The 18,748-nt window shown below is 49.4% G+C and overlaps 1 protein-coding gene across 5 annotated transcripts in view; it reads left to right on the top strand.

The window, feature by feature from the left end:
- Positions 1-18,748, top strand: part of COL15A1 (collagen type XV alpha 1 chain) — a 98,205-nt gene that overhangs the window by 66,970 nt on the left and 12,487 nt on the right. For 4 of the 5 annotated variants that reach the window (XM_061200195.1, XM_061200194.1, XM_061200198.1 and 1 more), the window contains 13 exons: positions 1,639-1,674; positions 3,550-3,612; positions 6,004-6,072; positions 6,180-6,215; positions 9,291-9,344; positions 9,445-9,504; positions 10,993-11,061; positions 11,179-11,220; positions 13,761-13,806; positions 15,603-15,683; positions 16,103-16,152; positions 16,250-16,351; positions 17,258-17,402. In XM_061200195.1, coding sequence (XP_061056178.1) covers positions 1,639-1,674; positions 3,550-3,612; positions 6,004-6,072; positions 6,180-6,215; positions 9,291-9,344; positions 9,445-9,504; positions 10,993-11,061; positions 11,179-11,220; positions 13,761-13,806; positions 15,603-15,683; positions 16,103-16,152; positions 16,250-16,351; positions 17,258-17,402 — 853 coding nt within the window. The remainder of the gene's footprint in view (positions 1-1,638; positions 1,675-3,549; positions 3,613-6,003; positions 6,073-6,179; positions 6,216-9,290; positions 9,345-9,444; positions 9,505-10,992; positions 11,062-11,178; positions 11,221-13,760; positions 13,807-15,602; positions 15,684-16,102; positions 16,153-16,249; positions 16,352-17,257; positions 17,403-18,748) is intronic. The other variant, XM_061200196.1, reaches the window with a different exon arrangement.

Here is an 18,748-nt window from a genome sequence, read left to right as displayed (position 1 = left end):
TCCAGGTGTCTGCCGGGGCCACCCGCCCTGCACTCCCCAGTGAGGCTGGCCTGAACCTCTGCCGTCCATATCCTGGGGAAAATTCAGTGCTCTCCCCAAGGCTTCTGCAAATATCTGCACGATTCCTTTAGAACCAGTATCTCCTTCTGCTGAGTGGCCTCTGTTGATGGGTCATTTCACTGTCTCTTCTATACTACATCCAGTGGGTCTCCCTTTCCTTGATTTCTACTAAAATCATCCAAAACACCCCAGTAAGCAAACCCTAAAGCAAACAAGCAAGTCATTTCACAAAAGTTTTTCCCAAACTATTGGGGGTTTAGAGTGTTAGGTGGCTTAATTCTAAAGCAAAACACAGACAGCCTAAGATCTAAGAATCAACATCTCTGTTCTAAGAGTCCTTGGGCCTTGTCTGCCCCCACCCCTTCTCTCTTTTCCCCACCCGAGAATCCTCCTTCTGTCCCAATCCCTGTCCTCCTGTTTGGCAAATCCAGGCCCTCAAGGGTCCCCTCCGTCCCTAACGGAAGATCAAGATTTTCCTACTCAGAGGCAGTTCCCTCCCAGCTGTACCTTTATACTTTTCCACTCTACTATATGTACACCATATAGATATATGTATATAGTATATTATATATATATTAGTCCCTTGTTGCTTCTGCATCCTCAGATTCAACCAACCTTGGATAAAAAGTGCTGAAAAAAAAATTCCAGAAAGCTTCAAAAAGCAAAGCTTGAATTTGCTGCATGCTGGCAATTATTTACATAGCTTTTACATTGGTTTTACAGCTATTTACATAGCATTTACATTGTATTAGGTGTTATAAGTAATCTAGAGATGATTTAAAGTGTATGGGTATATGGAGTATGTATGTAGGTTATATGCCAACACTACACCATTTTATATAAGGGCTTTGAGCATCTGCAGATTTTGGTATCCACAGGGGATCCTGAAACCAATACCTCTCGGATACCCAGGGACGACTGTACAGTATATTGAGAAAGTTGTGGCCATTCAGTTATATCTCTCTCTATATATGTATTCTGCCAAACTCTTATGTCTTTAATAGGTATGTGGGTATCTGGGCTTGGAGGAAAAAGAGTCGTGGCCCCATGTGGAGTGAACCACAAATTTTCTGTTGCCTGGAGCCTTTAAAATGGCTGGTCCTTTAAAATTCTCCCTCTTACTGAGGGAAAAGAACTGAGTCTCACCAACTGCCCCCACTTCCACCCCCAAATTTCCCAGCACACCCTTTGGGCCCACTCCTCAGAGTTTAGGAACTTGTTTTCTGAGAATATTTGTGGAGGTTGAGCACTGCATTCATTGCCCCAGAAGTTTCTGACGCGGAGTGATTTCACGGAAGAGGAGGCTGGGACTTAAAGTGCCGAGAGTCCTGGCTCGGGGGAGCAGAGGCTCCAGACTCCTGAGCCGTTCCTGGCTCTGTGCTAACTAGTGTGTGACTGCACGGTTCCTTCCCCTCCCGGGCCTCGGCATCCTCTGCAAAATGGATCCTGAGCCCCACTGTGTGGGAACATGCTTGGGCCTTTGGAAGGTGCTGGAGGGAGTGGGCCCCTGAGGTACAGGTTCCTGCTGGCCTGGAAATGCTGCTCCTAACCTGCCTGCTTTGTCTGTCTGTGTCACAGGGCTCCGAGGGCATCCCTGGGCTGCCAGGATTTCCAGTGAGTAGCACAGTAGCCATCTTCCTTTGTGCCCCGAGGCTGTGTGCATTCTGTTCCTTCCACCTGGAATGCTGTTCCTCTCCATCTGCACAACTGACCTCTAGCGCCGTCTTGTTCATGTAGCCTTTCCTCGTTGCCCCCATCTGGAGTGATCCTTCCCTCCTTTGAATCCCATAGGGCTTTATTTTCACCTCTGCTGTCGTTCTTTTCTGCCTTGAATAACAGTTATTTGTGCCCTTATCGTTTTTTCCTCAACTGTACTGTGACCAACTTGCAGGGGGTCAGGTCTTGTTCATCTCTTTCTAGCCCAGGGCAGCCAGAGCCAGAGCTGGAGTCTGTGGTTGGCTACCTATAAATGAGTAGATGAATCAAGCATTTCAAATAGATAGAGTCCGAGTAGATAAAATCCCTAGAGAGAGAGGATGGTGGCGATGGCGGATGGAGAGAGGGGAATCGTAGCCTGGAAGTCCAAAATTAATAGTCTGTGTGCACCACGCTATGGGGCTTCCACCATGGAAGGTGAAAATGCATTTCTGTGTAGAAAGTGATCAGTTTAGTCTAAAAGTTTGAGCCTGCACTGAAGCCCAAGGCTCCAGAGTGAAATCTGCACAATTTCTCCATACATTGCAGCTCTGAAAGGCCTAATGCCAATGGTGACATGCGCTGCTTCCAGGATAAATGAAGGAAATGTATCAAAAAATGTAATAGAAATTTTTTGTTGATGGTAGAATTATAATCTTTTTCTTTTTTTTATACTTTTCTGCACTTCTACATTTTTTAAAAGAAGCATGTGCTATGTTGACACTAAAAATACATGGGAACTAGACATTAAAAAACAGGAGAGGGTGGCAGCCATGGAGAAGACCTCTTAGTTAGGAAGAGAAGAGGCCAGAACTCTGAGCTTGATCTCCAGCCCCAGCTTGGCTGCTCCAAAGCCAGAGCGTGTTCCAGACACATTTTTCTCTAAATGACTGGTTCTGTGTTCCCGAGGGAGCCCTAGGCTCCTCAGAAGAGCCTTTGGGACCACTTCAGGAGTAAGGAGGGGGCCAAGTAGGCAGGATCCAGGCCACTGCCGAGGCTCCATTTGACGTATTTTATACATTGGGCTTTTGTTTGACTTTACTTGAAAAAGGAGAATGAAAAGAGTTTCACTGCTAAAAAATAATAATAACAAATATTTGAAGGCCACTGCGTTAACCCAGAAGGTAGGGACTTGTGAAAAGGTAAATTGCAATAAAGTGTTGAAACTCTTTTTTGGGGGCAGACGTCTGGCTGTGTGAGTCATTGTCACAGATATTAAGTGTATGTTGGAGTTGAGACGAGGTCACCTCTGACCGGGTGTGCAGAATTTTGGTTCTGCAGAGGGAATGGTGGTGGCGGGCGGGTGAGGGGTGCAGAGAGGCTAAGGGGATAGGCTCGCCCCTGGTGGAGTGACGGGAGTGGAAGATGAGGCGCTGAGGCCGGCTGGGATCAGTTTGGGTGTCAGGCTAGGGTGTTTGGATCCCATCCCGTAGGTAGTGGGGAGCCAGAGAAGGGGCAGGAGTCATGGAGGGTGAATGATGGGGGCGGTGGGCTGCAGGACGGCCCCGAGGACCCATGGGTGAGCAGAGGCAGCAGGCAGTTTCAATGGTGTCCATTGGAGGAAACCACAGTTCAAAGAGGAGTGGGGCCTCCAGGCCTCCTAACACTCAGTGCTGTCTTCTTTCCACCAGACCACAATTTCTAGACCACTTAATATTAGGAAAACATCGTGACTAATTGTGACTTCCACTGGCACTCTGTGCTCTTTTACTTTTTGGAACAACAACAACTTTGTTTAGTTAAAGCATTTTAATCTTAACAAACAACCGAATACCCTCCAATGATTCCTTCTAGGGACCCAGAGGACCAAAAGGTGACACTGGTGTGCCTGGATTTCCAGGACTAAAAGGAGAACAGGTAAGAAGGGCCCAGCTATCTGGGTGGGATTGTGCTCTAGAGTTTGGTAAATATTTCAAATGGGCTGAAAGTAGCTGTTAACTTTTTTAAATTTTGAGATATAACTCACACACCATAAAATCCACCCCTTTCAATTGTGAAATTCAGCGATTTTTAGTATATTCACAAGGTTGTGCAGCCATCACCACTACCTAATTCTAGAACATTTTCATCATGCCAAAAGAAACACTGTATCTAGTAGCAGTCACTCCCCGGCTGTTAACTTTCATGATCTCAATGTTCCTCCAGAGTGAAGGTGGGGTGGGTGGAGAAACAGATTTTCGTCATAGTTTGGAAAGAGAACTCAACCCAACGCTCCCTTGAATGCTGTGCTTTGTCTAACTGCCTGCGGGCACCTGCATTAGAGTGTGCACTCCCCGAGGGCAGGCACATCCACTTTCTTTTCTGTAGCTCCAGTACTTAGCACTGCGCCTGGTACACAAATGGCACTTAAAACATTTGTTGGATGAAAAGATGTATAAGTAATGAATACAATGATGCTAATATTTAGAAATCATTATTTTATTAAACTATTATTAGTATAAGCGGGGGCATTCCGCACTTGGATGGCAGTCTTGGTCCAGAAGTTTTGGAATATTTAGCATGCAGAGCACTTCCTGAAAATTCCAAGGGCATTGAAATGATCTTTGTACCCTTCCACATTTGCCTCTTAGAATTAATTTCCCAGTTGGTTTTTATAGATAAGGGGAGAGTGACGTCCATAAATGGATTGCAGTTATTCTGGATTGGATTCATTTATTCATCCATCCATTTATACACTCATCCAGATTACATCCATTCCCTAAGGTGTGCCAGCCGGTTTCCTATACTAGGCACTAGGGATAGAGAAATAAGATGTGAGGAACAGACATGCAGACAGCCAGCAGAGTACGTGGTCATTGCTGTAACGGTGGTCTGTACAAAGCCAGTGGGAGCAGCCCTGAGCCTGCCTTGGGGAGTCAAGGAGGGTGTGTGTCTCTAAGAGGAGAGAGCATTAGGCTACTCTCTTTCCTTCCTCCCCCCACCATTTCCCGCTAGCCCCACGGAGGGGGAGAGAGTCTCCAGTGTCTGTTGGGCCACAGTTCCAGGGGGTGGAGGGTTCAGTGTGCTGGGTCTGAGTTTAGCGTTACACGGGACCATGTCTTGGGATGCCTTTTGCTGCCACGAGCCTACAGAGATGGCGTGGGGTCAGGGCAGTTCTGGCTTGGGAGGAGGCCTGGTCAAGCAGGATTGGCTCTTGCTTTAAACGCTCTGTTTTCTATGTGGCAAGGTCGGGTGGATCTAGAGGGACGTACGTGCCATCTCTTCCCTAATCCCCTGCCACTTTGAAAACTGGGAAGAGCGCCGAGGCAGGTCTGCTCTGATCCTCGCAGCCAACACGCTTTCTCTCGCTCTGCCTCTAATGCTTTTGTGCCTGCTTCTTCTTGCTGCTGGCGTGCTCAGGACTATTTTTCCTCACCAGCGAAGTGGTAAGATCCAAATATCAGGTGTGGGCTTGGGGGACGGAGAGGAGAGGCTGCTTGGCTTGCTTTGGCACCACTGCCTTGGCTGCTTCCAGCCCTGTTGAAGGGAGACTTGCGTGTGGTCCAGCCCAGTTCCCCAGGGGCTAGCATTGAAGTTTGGGGCCAGAGCCTTCAATGGTTCCTCTCCCTGGCCTTTCCTCTGGACATATATCTTCTTGGAAGCCTCCTGGGATAGTAGATGGCCCTGCTGAGCACAGGATTGGGGGCAGGATCCTGTGTCCCTGCCACCAGTCTACCCATCACCCCTATTTCCCAGCAACTGAGATAACTTTGCCTGATCAAGTGAGCATTTGCACAGGAGCCTGGAGTTTGGAGGCAAAGTTCCACATGGAGACTCAGGGCCCCTGTGTTGGAGAGGCCTCCACTGTTCATGCTGTCATCACTTTCCCAATTTTAGATGTTTTAACAAGACTAAGGATTCTAGGTGGGAACAGATCTCAAGTCGAGTTGTTAGGAAAGCAAGCCACCAAATATATTAGGAGCCAGAGGTTCTCAGGGGGGAGCCACACAGCCAGAGGTGGGACGGACCTTGTTGGGACTGATTCCTGGAGGGTTGAGAGTGGGGACGCTGATCTGGCAGCAGCGGGAGCCCCAGAGGGGCTTGCAGGACCCCAACCTGTGCTTTCAGACAGTAACTGATGGTACATGGAGGGAACAGTCCAGAGAACATTTAATGACTTAGGAGGCTGCGCAATATTCTAGCAAGAGGTCATGTCGGGCAGTGGGGTTGGAGAGGCAGCGTGAAGGCCAGAGAAATCATGGCGATGAGCCTCTGGATAAGGCGGTGAGGCGGAGGCCCGGCTTCATCAAAAGGTTCTCTGAATTGCAGGGTGAGAAGGGAGAGCCAGGCGCCATCCTGACGGGGGATATTCCTCTGGAAAGGCTGAGGAGCCAAAAGGTAATTATGTCACCAGACCCTGAAGGCACACATCTTCTACATCCTATCTTTGTTTCTGTCGCAAACCGTGTTCATCTGAGTGACAAGTCTGTGTCTCCCTGTTTTAGGGTGAACCTGGAGAGCGTGGAGCCCCGGGACCAATGGTAAGCCAGAGCGTCTCGCCCCTGCATCTGGACTGAGGTTTGAAGCATTTATCGTACTTTGGCTCAACTAGATTGAGTTGTCCCAGCTGTGAAAATAAAAAGGATGTGGCAAAATGTATCTGTGTCAAGGGTAGGCTAACTGCAATTAAATAAAATCTCAGTGGTTCAGCACAGTAGCAGCTTAGTTCTCACTTATGCAGAGCCCACTGTGGTGGTTCCCAGTTGGACATCTCCCCTCCAAGCAGTGACTCGGGGATCCAGGATGCTTGCATCCTGTGACTCTGCCCTCTGGTGGATTCAAGGCCACAGTGGCATCTTCCAGCTGATAGGCTGAGGTTGGGGAGGGGGAAGAGATCATGGAAGATGATGAACTCCACTTCTGGCCAGACCTCTGATGCAGGAGGCGGGAGTGGGAGTGGGGGTGGGGATAGGTCTCAGAAATGTGGTTTAGCTCTGTGTCCAGAAGGAGAGGGGAAGCGGATGGTGGTGAGACCCACAGTTGTACAGGTCTTGCCAGCTAAAGATTGTCATTACCCAGGGAACCTGGGCCTTTTGGCTTCTGGTCTTGGATCTGCTGCCCATTTGCTGTATGACCTCAAACAAGTCCTCTTCTCTCTCTGGGCTTTTGTCTTCCCATCTATAAGTGAGGGTATTGAATGAGTACTAGATGACATGATAGGGTCCTTCTTGCCTTACTGCTCCAGGAATCTATAATTTTGGGGGGCTGCTGAACAATTTTTAAGCTACCAGTTCTCTCTAGATGAACCCTAAACTTGCCCCTCGTATATTTCTTCCCAAAGAACAAAGAAAACTCATAGAATATCCACCATGGGTCAGACAGTGATGCTTCAACACAGATCACCTCATTTCATTTTCACCACCCTAAGAGGCTAATGTCAGAACCCCCATTTTATAGACTGGGAAACCGAGGTTAAAGAGGTTAAGTAACTAGCCCACTGCCATACAGCTTGTTAGTGACACAGCAGGGATTTGAACCCAGCCTGTCAAACTCTGTGTCCAGGTTTTTCCCAGCACACCTCACTGCCTCCAGTTGACACCTTCATTCTTCTGAAACATTTTGAGCTGGAGAACTGCACATTGGGGTTTGAATGCAGGGTTTGTTTGAAGCTGGATCTCAGGCCTGGGGAGAAAGGAACTCACATTTCTCTAACAGGCACGTGTCCTTGATGAATGGCCCATGACCTCCAAGGTGCATCCTTCAAAGGACCTTCTAAAGCCTTTGGTCCCTTAAGTCAGGCAGAATGGATGCCCTGGAGAGGTGTCCTTGGCCCTAGCTGCAGACTAAGGCAGACTGGGAGAGTCTTGTGTTAACCACTGGGTAACACTTACTAATACCCAGTATGGTGGGAAATACTAATTGTTAGCAATGGTGGCCGGCAAGCTGCTGCAGATGGCCAGGGTAGTTGTTGCCACTGAAGCCCAGCTGTGCATAGCTTGCACAGTTATTGCCACTGAAGCCCAGCTGTGCATAGCTTGCACAGACAGTAAGGGGGCACCTTCTTCTAATTTGCATAAGGTGTCATATGGGCTGTCTATGGCCCTCATGACTAGTATAGCTTACAACACTAGAGCCTTGTTACTCGAAGTGTGGCCCATGGACCAGCATCAGCAGCATCACCTGGGAGCTTGTTGGAAAAGCAAAGCCTTATGCCCCACCCCGGATCTACTGGATCTGCATTTTGATGAGATCCAGGTGACTTGCGCACACTGATGTTTGAGAAGCCCTGCACTAGAACGTACCACCACGTGGCCTGTGGCCTGTTAACTCCTTGCTTTTCTTTTCCTGAGAGTAACCTGGTCTGGGTACTTTACATACAGAGCCTATCTCAACACAGTCTATTCGCCGTTTTTCAGGGTAAGTCTGAATACATTAATAGAGCAGGAAGAAGGGGCTTGATAGGCCCCAGGCTTAAACTAGTCATTCCCCTGGGAGACAGGACAGACCCAGTTACAAAACAGGAAAGGTGTCAACTGGAAGTAGAGCTTGTTCTGGGAAGAGGTGGTACATTGTATGCATCCTGGATGCTGGAAGGCATGAGGGTTCCGGCAGGAAGTTGGAACAGGGCAGCGGCTCTGGAGCATGGGGACACAGAAGCAAGCACTGGAATGCGGTCCATGGGCAGGGGCTCATCTGGAGAAGTGGGGCGCCAGGCCAAGATTCTGGTCTTTAGGGACAGGTGGGAGCAAGGCAGGAACCAAATCCTGAAGCAGGTTATTGGGCTTGGCTGACATGAGGAGTGAAGCAGGGCTGCATTATTCCAACGGGGGACATGGAGAACCCTGGGACATAAGACCTAAGGCAAAGGTCCACGTTCTGAGCTGGCCCAGCACACGGCTACCTGGGAGCTGAGGCCCGGAGCTACTGACCTCTTGCTTCTTTGTTAGCTCTGACTGGCTGAGAGGGTTGGGTCCAGCGTCTGGACTGGGGTAGAGCCCTGCAGGAGGGACTGAGCAAGTGGGTCCAGCTGAGGACAGAGAGGCCAGGGGACAAGGAGCCAGGCAGGTGGACATTTCATAACTTCTCCTTGCCCTCCATCCTCCTATTAGTGGTTCATTGTCACCACTGCCCACAAAGGTAGGCTGGATGCCCCCCATCTCCCTAGCCCTTGAGTTTCTGTTCTTTCTTTTTTAATTGAAATATATTTTACATACAGCATTGTGTACATTTAAGGTGTACATGTTGATTTGATACATTTATATATTGCAATACGATTGCTGTTGTGGAGATAGCAGCTCTCTCACATCACATAATTATCATTTCTTCTTTGTGGTTGGAATAAATAAGATCTAGACTCTTAGCAGTTTGAAGATTGTAATATTAATACAGTGTTGCTGTCCATATTCACTATACTGTGCATTAGATCTCCAGGACCTAGCTGTCTACTAGTTGCAAGTTTGTACCTTAAACCTCACCTCTCCTATTCCCCCACCCTCCTACCCCTGCTAACCACCATCTTACTCAGTTTTTACAACTTTGGCTTTTTTAGATTCCACATATAAGTGACATCATACAGTATTTTTCTCTTTCTAATCTGGTATTTACTTTGCCTCCAGGGGCCCAGAGGACCACCAGGACACAAAGGAGAATTTGGCCTCCCTGGACGACCCGTAGGTGTTGGGGTTTCTCATATTGCATGTGAGGGAGGACACGCGGGCCAGGCTGGCCTGCGGGCAGTGGGTTTACTAAGGCCTCTCCCGTGGGTTTCAGGGTCGCCCAGGACTGAATGGCCTCAAAGGCACCAAAGGAGATCGAGCGGTCATGATGCCGGTGAGTGCCACACCAGGGACCAAGCCCCATGCCACCCCAGGGACGCGGCCCCAGGGCCAGTGTCCAGAGGAGGGGCGGGCGAGTGGCAGGTCCAGTGGGCGGGGCTCGTGGACAGAATGGTCAGGAACGTTCTTCTTCTTCCTCTGCTGCCACTTCCGAAGATCCTCCAGCCCAGCCCTGTCCTCCGGCTTGCTCTCAGGAGGTCCCTGCCACCAAATCCACCTTAGTGGGGCGTAAGCTTTCTCGTCCAGACCCCAGAGGGAGGGTGGGAGAACACGATCTGGGCTTTCTCAAGAAGTCTGGTTTCAAATCGCAGGTCTTCTGACTCGGGTAATATCCCGTCCTTCCTGGGTTACACAGTCCTGGGGGTTTCACGTGTTGCTGGGGGTGCTCGGTGAGCGCTTTTGAGAGAACGTGGAAGGTCGATAAGCTGTGCAGGCAGGGCCTCACAAGATGACGGACACCGGAGCATCAGCAGGGTCCCACGTCTGCAATAAGGAAGCCAGCATTTATTGAGCACCTACTGTGTGCCAGACACTCTACAAAGTGCTTTTGAGGACAGGATCTCAGTCTTGATAGTAACTCTCCTAAGAGAAACTCAGTGGCGTTCTTGTTTTACACAGGAGGAAACTAGGGCCTGTACAAGTTAGTGACCCACTGAAGGTCCCCCATTTGCTGCACACAAACGCAGCTCAGAGTGTGTTGCTGCTTCTGTTTGCGCCCCATGGTCGCTGCTTTGTATGCCTAGAAATGCAGACATGCAATCGTATGGAATCACTGGGCACTGACTCACTCACCAAGCCTACCGGGGCTCCAGGTACAGCAGACACCGGTGCCTGCACTTGAGTGATCACGTGGAGCTTCTCGTGGGCCGGAGGCTGCTCACCTGTGGTCATAGCCTCCCCTTCCCCCTCCCCTCCTGCAGCTTCCACTGCAGGTCCAGCTTGGGCTCCAGGCTTGGCGGAGAAAACATTGCATGGTGTCAAGGCCAGGCTGACCTGGCTCTGAAAGTGACTCTGCCATCTAACAGGAGTTGGCGTTTATTGTTACATTTATGAGGGGCTCTCCCAGGCACTGTATCCTGGGAAGGCCTCACTCCACCCGCCCCTCCATATGAGGGATGCGTCGATAGAGGTGGTGGGCTCAGTATCCTCTGAGCACTGCTCTTGGGGTCAGAATCTGGCTTCCAGTCTCCATTCCGCCATGAATTGCTGTGTGGCCTTGAGCAGGTCACTTCCCCCCTCTGGCCCTCATTATGTCCAATTGTAAACCAGCGATGATACTTGCTCTGCTGTTGTGAAGCTGCAGCGAGGCCACGGATATAGGTGTGCTCTGGGAAGAGACTGGCCTACCTATGGGAAGAGTTAGTTGGCTTTAGAGGACCCTCCTTTCCTCATTGTGTCTCCAAACCCTGGGGAAGTATCCTGCAGCTGCCTCTGAATTCATAACAACCCGAACTCAGGAATGGCCTTTCTTTCCTCCCTTTAGGGCCCACCTGGCCTACCTGGTCCTCCAGGCCCCCCAGGACCACCTGGAGCTGTGATTAAGATCAAAGGAGTAAGTTGGCAGTGGGGAGGTGGGGGAGACCTGAAGGAGGAGCGGAGAACGGCCCCAGACCAGCCTAAGCTGGAGTCGGGTGTCCTGATTCCCTCCTCTCATTCTCACTTCCCACAGGCCGTCTTCCCAGTTCCAGTCCGGCCACACTGCAAAACGCCAGTAAGTAGCGTATAGTCGCTGCCTTATAGAGCAGGCTTTGGCATAGAAAGCAACTCAGAGAAGATGAGCTTTTATATTGAGCCCCTTCTGTCTGTCAGTGTCCTCTTTGATGTCTTCTATCACCTGCATATAGACCCTTGAGTGACTCGAGGTTTCTAGATAATAGATTGTGGCACTGAAACGTACTGGGTCTTCTAAGGGCACACATGTGGACAGAGTGTGTCTTTTAATGCAGTCAAAAAGCAGTGTCTTTTGTTAGCTTCATGTTAGCATGTTAGCTTCATGCTTGGAGCAGTATAAGAAGGGGGGAAATAGACCCCTTAAAATACAGATGAGAATAAAAAGGCAATTCTAACCAGTGCTCTTTGCATTGGGAGCTTTGGGCTAAAGTCTATAACTGTCCTTTCTCAACTGTCATATTACTGCACAGCACACAGCCCTGAGAGGAGGGACTTTCTTTCCCCCTTTGTAATGAGGAAACAAACTATGACTCAGACAAGCTCACTGATTTGTCTAAGGTCACAGGACGGACGGAGCTGGGGCTATCTTGCAGGTCCCCTGACCACCAGGCAGCAGGTACAGGCACCCCAAGGGGTCAGACACGTGCCTGGTTGCCCAGCTGGTCAGTGCAGTGTCCCCAGGGTGTCACCCGTATTAGGTGTGGGGAAACCCAGGGAGGATGGGCCTCTCCCCATGCACAGGCATTAGTCATGGAACTGTGCATAACTATTCTCTCATTCATTCAACAAATATTTATCAAGGACTTACCACGTGTCAAGTACAAGTGAGGCCCTGGGACCACAGGGGTGAACTAGACAGGCGTGGCCTCTGTTCTCGGGAGCTTGCAAATTACAGTTTAGAAGATTCCTTGAAGTGGGTTCTTAATTGATGCCTGTTGGAGGTGGTGATGAGACTTGGGTCAGAGGCTTTAAAATGACGCAGTTTGGCTGAGTGTTTGCCCAGACATCTGTCCATGTCTAAACTTTGAGACACCCAAGTCTGCAGCCCAGGGCCTGGGAACTCTAGCATGGAAGGCAGAGGATAGGACCCACCTGTGCAAGGTGACCAAGGGGCCTGCTGGCTCCCAGAACTACATGAGGACAACAGCTAACCAGGCACGTTTACATCAGTGGCCTGAAAGGAATCCTAAAACGTCAGGGCTGGAGAGACCCTCCTGAGAGATGGCTGCCTCCCAGCCATAGAGAAAGGGAGACCTCAGCCCAGAGAGGCAAGGTCCCACCGTGAGTTAGTGCCCGAAGCCCCTCCCAGCAAACATGATATCAGGCTTCAAATGAACTGGCCACGGGACAGTACTTGAAAAACTCAAGAGCGTTGTAAAAATGCTACTGCAATTACCGTGACCTGTGCTAGGACCCTTTGCTGTGACCATGGCCTTGGGGGGTCATGACGTTCCTTAAAATAAGCCAAAGGTGAACTCAGAGCATTTTGGGTTTTGATTTCATGTTGCCTGGCTGGACTCCATGCAGGCTGGGGCATGGATGTTTCTTGACCAGCTCTCAAAATGGACATTTGAAAAAGAAATACTTCCTCTCACATCCAGCATTTCACAAGCCCCTTCTCATTTCAGCCCTTTCTAATACCTTAACAATTCACCCTTAACAATCCACCCCTGGAGTGGAGCAACTTTATCAGCATAGCTGTAAGATATCAGCTGGGCACTGCTGCCTTTATCGTTAACTTAGAAATATTCTTCCTCGAAGATTCCTGCCCCCTTCCCTCATCTTCTCTTGGTGACCCCTGAGCATCTTGTGACCCTGCACCCAAAAGCATGGGAGGATCTGGTGTGAGAGGGATCATTTTGATTCTGCATATTAACTGGGAAAAAGGTGAAGGTGGACTATTAAAAGCAGGGTGGCAGGTGGCTCTGTTTTAATAGACAAAGAAAAAAAAGAAAGAAATGCAGGAATCTGGGGATGAACTGTGAAGGAATATTATCTTGAATAGCTTGGACTCCAGACCCCTGGCACTTAATGGGAAGTCTAGAATAGCCCCCCAATCTAATGATAACTCCCCTTTATTAATTATCACCACCATCAACTCCTGTTCAGTGTACTCATCTTTGATTACACATGACAGCAAAGCTAATGGCTGGCCCAGCTTCATGGCTTGAGTACATCACTTGCCCGAGTGCTTGACCTCTCACATGAATCAATCCTGATTGATCAGAAGGGAGGGCAAGAACACTCACAGTTGACCAGACCAAAATTGCCATGACTTTTTGCCTTAAAGCTTTGGGCTTTCCCTCTGCAGAGTTTTTTGGCCAGTAGGTCTCAGCCCAGCTCAGCTACATGATGCCCTCCCCGCCCCCACCCCCCGACCCTGCCCCAGTTGAAGGCCTGGGATGCCTTGCACTGAGGGATGCCGGGAAACTCAGGGCCTTTGGGGGTTACAACACCCAAGGAAGGCCTGACTCCATGACCTCACCCCTCACCCCCAGGACAGGGAACTGTGGCTCCCTGTGCATGCAAACACCAGAACAGGGTTGCAGTGTATGACCTTGGCTTTCTCTCTCTCTCTAGGTTGGTACCACATATCCTGGAAATTCAGAACTCATCACTTTTCATGGTACACACTCCTGTCTTCACCTTGTTTCTCTGGGACATTTCCTGACCCTCCTATCTCTGCAGAGGTGGTTTCCAATTGCCCAGTGCTGGGCGTAGACTTGGTGGTCAGGAAGATCTGTCTGGGTGTCATGGGAAGGGTGGTAGCTGGACAAAAGCTGTGGGACTGGGCACCTCTGTTTGCTTGTGTCATCCATCTGCCTATTCTGTGCATCTTGGCTGAGCCTCCTAGCTAGCAGGCTGCACTCCATTTTTCCATTCATGTGTTAGTTTGTTCATAACACATCCACTGATAGCTTCTCCTTGCCTGGTGCTATCCTATGCACTGGGCTGAGACAGATGGATCCCATGCTCTTCCTGTCACCCAGGCCCTTAGACTCTGCTGGGTGAAACTATTTAAAAAGTCGTTACAATGCAATATGCCAAGAGCTAATGCAGGGGAGGCCGTGGGAGCTCAGAAGGCCTTTGCTTCAGAGTGTTCCTGGACCAGCAGCGTCAGCACCTCCTGGAAGCTTGTTAGAAATGCAGAATCTCAGGCCTCATCGCAGACCTGCTAGATCAGGAGCCGCATTTGCACAAGCTCCCTCTGAGGTGTATACACAGTGTAGTGTGAGACGCACTGGCTCTTAGTGATTAGTAAACATCAGCATGTTCGTGGCCTATAGGAGCTTATCTACCACACATTAGAGGGGGGATAGGCCAGGAGGCGGGAGCCTGCAGGCAAGCAGTGACTCTGGTTCCCTGTCCCCACACACACTGTCACACCATGTGTGCCCCTTTTGATTGAGAAGTCTGAACGCTTGCAGTTTAAACAGGGAAAGGCCTTTTTTTTTTTCCCCACTACTGACCTCTGGCTCGGCTCTGTCACTCCTGGCCTGCTTGGGTGGTGGTGTCCCTGCTGGTATCTGGCTTCATGGGTTTTTGGTCACTTTTGGTTACAAAGTCCAGGCTGTTCTCAAACTGCTTGTTCAGACCCAATTCAAGGCTCTCCCTTCCCCTGGTGCAAGGTGGACCTTGGGGAGGAGGGGGTGGAGCTGGATTTGCTTTCCTGGATCCCCAGTGTGTAGGCACACATTGGTCAGTTGATCTCTCTCGGGAACCAGGAACTCAAAGATCTAGTGTCCACCCACTCATCTAGGTGCGGAAAGGGGACTGCTTCCCTTCCCAAACTCTGTACTCCCAGGAGGCTTTCTCTGAGCCCCTCTCCCAGATAGAGAGTTGGGGGAGCAGAGAGGGCTGTAAGGCCGGTTCTGCAGAAGCAGTGCTTCTCACAAGTCCTGTGGGGAGTGGCGTACCGCACTGTTGGCACTCTTCCAACTTTGCGAGTGGAGTACTTAGCACCGTTAGCTGTCCTCTGTGGCACTCCCAGAGAGTCCTCCCCTCCCCTTACACCACCGTGCTGCCCAGGCTTAGGTGAGATGGTACCGGGAGCTTGACTTGGTGTTGAGTCTCAGGCCACGTGCATGAAGCCGTCCAGGGGAGTTAATTGTAGCCTCTGCTGGGCTCCCATGATGCACTGCTGGCACCTTGAGGATGGTACTTATTCCATCCTGCCTCGCGCTACCCTCACTGTGTCTGTCTCCTTGAGAGCTTTCCGAGGTCAGGAATTGTGTCTGCTGCATCTACCTCTGCCTCTCCATCCTATAGCAAAGGATTTTATACCCTCAGTAGGCCTTTGTTGTTGAGTAGACTTAGCTCAAGGGGCTCAGTTTCAAAACTTGTCTCAAAAATGTTTTATATAGAATGAAGGTGATTTTCCACTGTCTTTTTTTTTTTTAATGTGTGTGTATTTGGTGGCAGGTGTTAAAGGAGAGAAAGGATCCTGGGGTCTTCCCGGCTCAAAAGGAGAAAAAGGCGACCAGGGGGCCCAGGGACCACCAGGTATCCAAACTCTTGTTCTGGATCTTGCCCTTGATTTTTGTTTCTGAGAAATCCAATTGAGCCAGTAAGTAAGGCTAATTACATTAGCACCCTGTCCACAAGCTCCGTGGAATTCCTGAGAGACCCAGTCATGGGCAACACGTGTGCAAGATAGAACATTGTCAAGAGAGACCGGAAGTTCTGATCCTTCCAGCTTCATCTGCAGAACGAGGCCTGGAGAGGACCAGGGACAAGCCTAGTATGCCACAGGGTCACAGGATCTGGACTAGTGCTTGTTTCCTAGCCCAGTGCCCCCTCTGTCAGCTAAACCAATGTGGGGTCACTTCTGCTAGGAACTCATCATGGTTGCCAACTTGGAGGCTTTGGTGTTTGAATTTCTGAGATTGAGTGTGGATTTTTAAAAAGCGTTTCTTTTTCAGGCCCTCCTGTGGATCCAACTTACCTGAGACATTTTCTGAACAGCTTGAAGGTGAGCATTTCTCAACATCTGGCCTGTGTTTCCAAATTCTCAGGCTTATGTCAGAGACTGGTTCATCTGACTCTTACTGGATGTTCTCTGCTTCCAGGGGGAGAACAGAGACAGGGGGATCAAAGGAGAAAAAGGAGCCTCTGACAGCGGCTTCTCTGAGTCAGGGCCCCCGGGCCTGCCGGGAAGTCCAGGCCTGGCGGTGAGTAGCGACCCCTCCACACACCTTCCTCGGGGAGTCACGGCGCTCCCTGAAGCCCCCCAGTGCAATGAGGCAGCTGGGAGCAATGGCCAGTCACAGCACCACAGGCTGCAGGCAGGCCTTGGGCGTCGGCCTCTCTCCCCTACTTGCTAATGGGTGGGGAGCCTGGCAGAGGCCACAGAGGAAAGGGAGCTAGCCAAGGCCACATGCACGCAGGTAGCTTCCAGGTAACCCACCACCGTGCCTTATTCACATCAGCGGTGGAAAACTCACTCAGCACAAAGAGTTGTTAATGGTAAACACATCAGATAACAGGGGCAGAAGGGAAGGTGAGGGAGATGTTTTTAGGGGGCTATTTGATTCTTCTGAAATTTCATCAAAGAAGGAGCCTGTAGATGGGCTTGGTCTTCTTAGGATGAGAGGTTTCTCCAGGTCACAAAAGAGAAGTTCAAATTATGTCTCCACTGAGATTATGACCAGATCATTGACCCTCAGGGACCAGGAGCAAATTCTGGCCCTGGAACTCGCCATGAGCATAGACCGAGCAAAGCCAGGAGACCAGGGTTCTCCTTCCAGCTCTGCTGCTGATTTGCTTTGGGACCTCGGGAAAGCCCTGCCCCTCTCTAGGCCTCTGTTTCTCCATCTGTGAAATGCCGAGGCTGGACTAGATGAGCTCCAAGGGCCCTTCTGAGTCCAGGGCTCCCTAGGCTTCTCTGCTGTCATTCAACATAACGACTGGGCCACCGCTCTTTAGGTCTTCCACTTTCTGGCTTGTGCCAGGATTGAGGATGATGATAACAATAGAGGGTGTTTACTGACTTCTTATCAATGTCCTGACAAAAAGAACAGACGGGACTTCTAGTGACTAATGGTGCTTTCTCTCTTCTGTTACTGTGCACTTGACAGGGCCAGAAAGGGGAGACCATCGTCGGGCCCCAGGGACCCCCAGGTGTTCCTGGCCTGCCTGGGCCACCTGGCTTTGGGAGACCTGGTTCCCCTGGGCCACCGGGACCCCCGGGGCCACCAGGACCTCCGGCTATCCTAGGAGCAGGTCAGTACTGTGAGTGGTGCCCAGCGTCACCACATCTGGGTGGCATGTCAGAGCCACACTGTCCGACAGAGGGCTGTTTCCTGGATGGAGCCTTCTTTCTCTTCTTTTTTTTTTTTAAATTGAGATATAATTTGCGTGCCATAAAATTCACCCATTTAAAGTGCACAATTTAATGGTTTTTAATATATTCACAAGGTTGGGCAGCCATCACCTCGCTCTAATTCCAGAACATTATCATCACCTTAAATAGGAACCCTGTACCAATTAGCAGTCACTCCTCTTTTTCCTGATCTTTCCCTGATCTTGGAAACCATGAATCTACTTTCTATCTCTATGGATTTGCTTATTCTGGACATTTCATATCAATGGAATCACAAAATATGTGACCTTTTGTGACTGGCTTCTTTCCCTTAGCATAATGTTTTCAAAGTTCCCCCATGTTGTAGCATGTATCAGTACTTCATTCCTTCTTATGGCTGAATAATATTCCATTGTATGGATATACCACATTTTGTTTATCTATTCATCAGCTGATGAACATTTGAGTTGTTCCCACTTTTTGGCTACTATGAATAGTGCTGCTGTGAACATTTGTGTACAAGTTTTTGTGTGAACATATGTTTTCAGTTCTCTTGGGTATAATGTCTAGGAGTGGAATCACTGAGTCATATACATGGTTACTCTACTTTTGGAGGAACCGCCAGACTGTTTTCCAAAGTGACTGCAACATTTTGCATTCCCACTAGCAGTGTACAAAGGTTCCAATTTCTCCTCATTGTCAACAACATTTGTTATTATCATATCTTTTTTATCCTAGTCATCATTCATTCATGTGAAGTGATATCTCATTGTGGTTTTGGTTTGCATTTCCCTAAAGACTAATAATGATGAACATCTTTTCATGTGTGGGTGGAAACTTCCTGGCTGCTTTGTCAATGCCTGGGCCTTAAGGGACTTGAGGACCAGCACTGATTCTAACCTTCTATGTAAAAATTTCTTTACCCCTTGGTACCTCACTTCCTCAAATGAAAAATAGGTGAAATAGAAGAAAATCTCCATTTATCAAGTACTTACCAAGTGCCAGGCACTCTGCTGGTCACTCTACTACATTATCTTACTGGATTCTCAGAAAGCCTTTCAAGGAAAGTATTAGCATCCCCAATTTACAGAGGAGGAAAGTGAGACCCAGAGATGTTTAGGAACCTTTCCAAGGTCACACAGCTAATAAGTGGCATGAATGGGATTAGGACCCAGATCAGAGTAGCTCCAAAGCCTGTGTTCTTTCCACTGTGCCCATGGTGGAAAATAACAGCAGCAGCGATAATAGCATGAATGCATCATTTTTG

The sequence above is a fragment of the Eubalaena glacialis genome, chromosome 9 (assembly GCF_028564815.1).
Source record: "Eubalaena glacialis isolate mEubGla1 chromosome 9, mEubGla1.1.hap2.+ XY, whole genome shotgun sequence".
Lineage (NCBI taxonomy): Eukaryota > Metazoa > Chordata > Mammalia > Artiodactyla > Balaenidae > Eubalaena > Eubalaena glacialis.
Note: the sequence above shows the minus strand (reverse complement) of the source record. Positions and strands in the feature narration are given on the sequence as shown.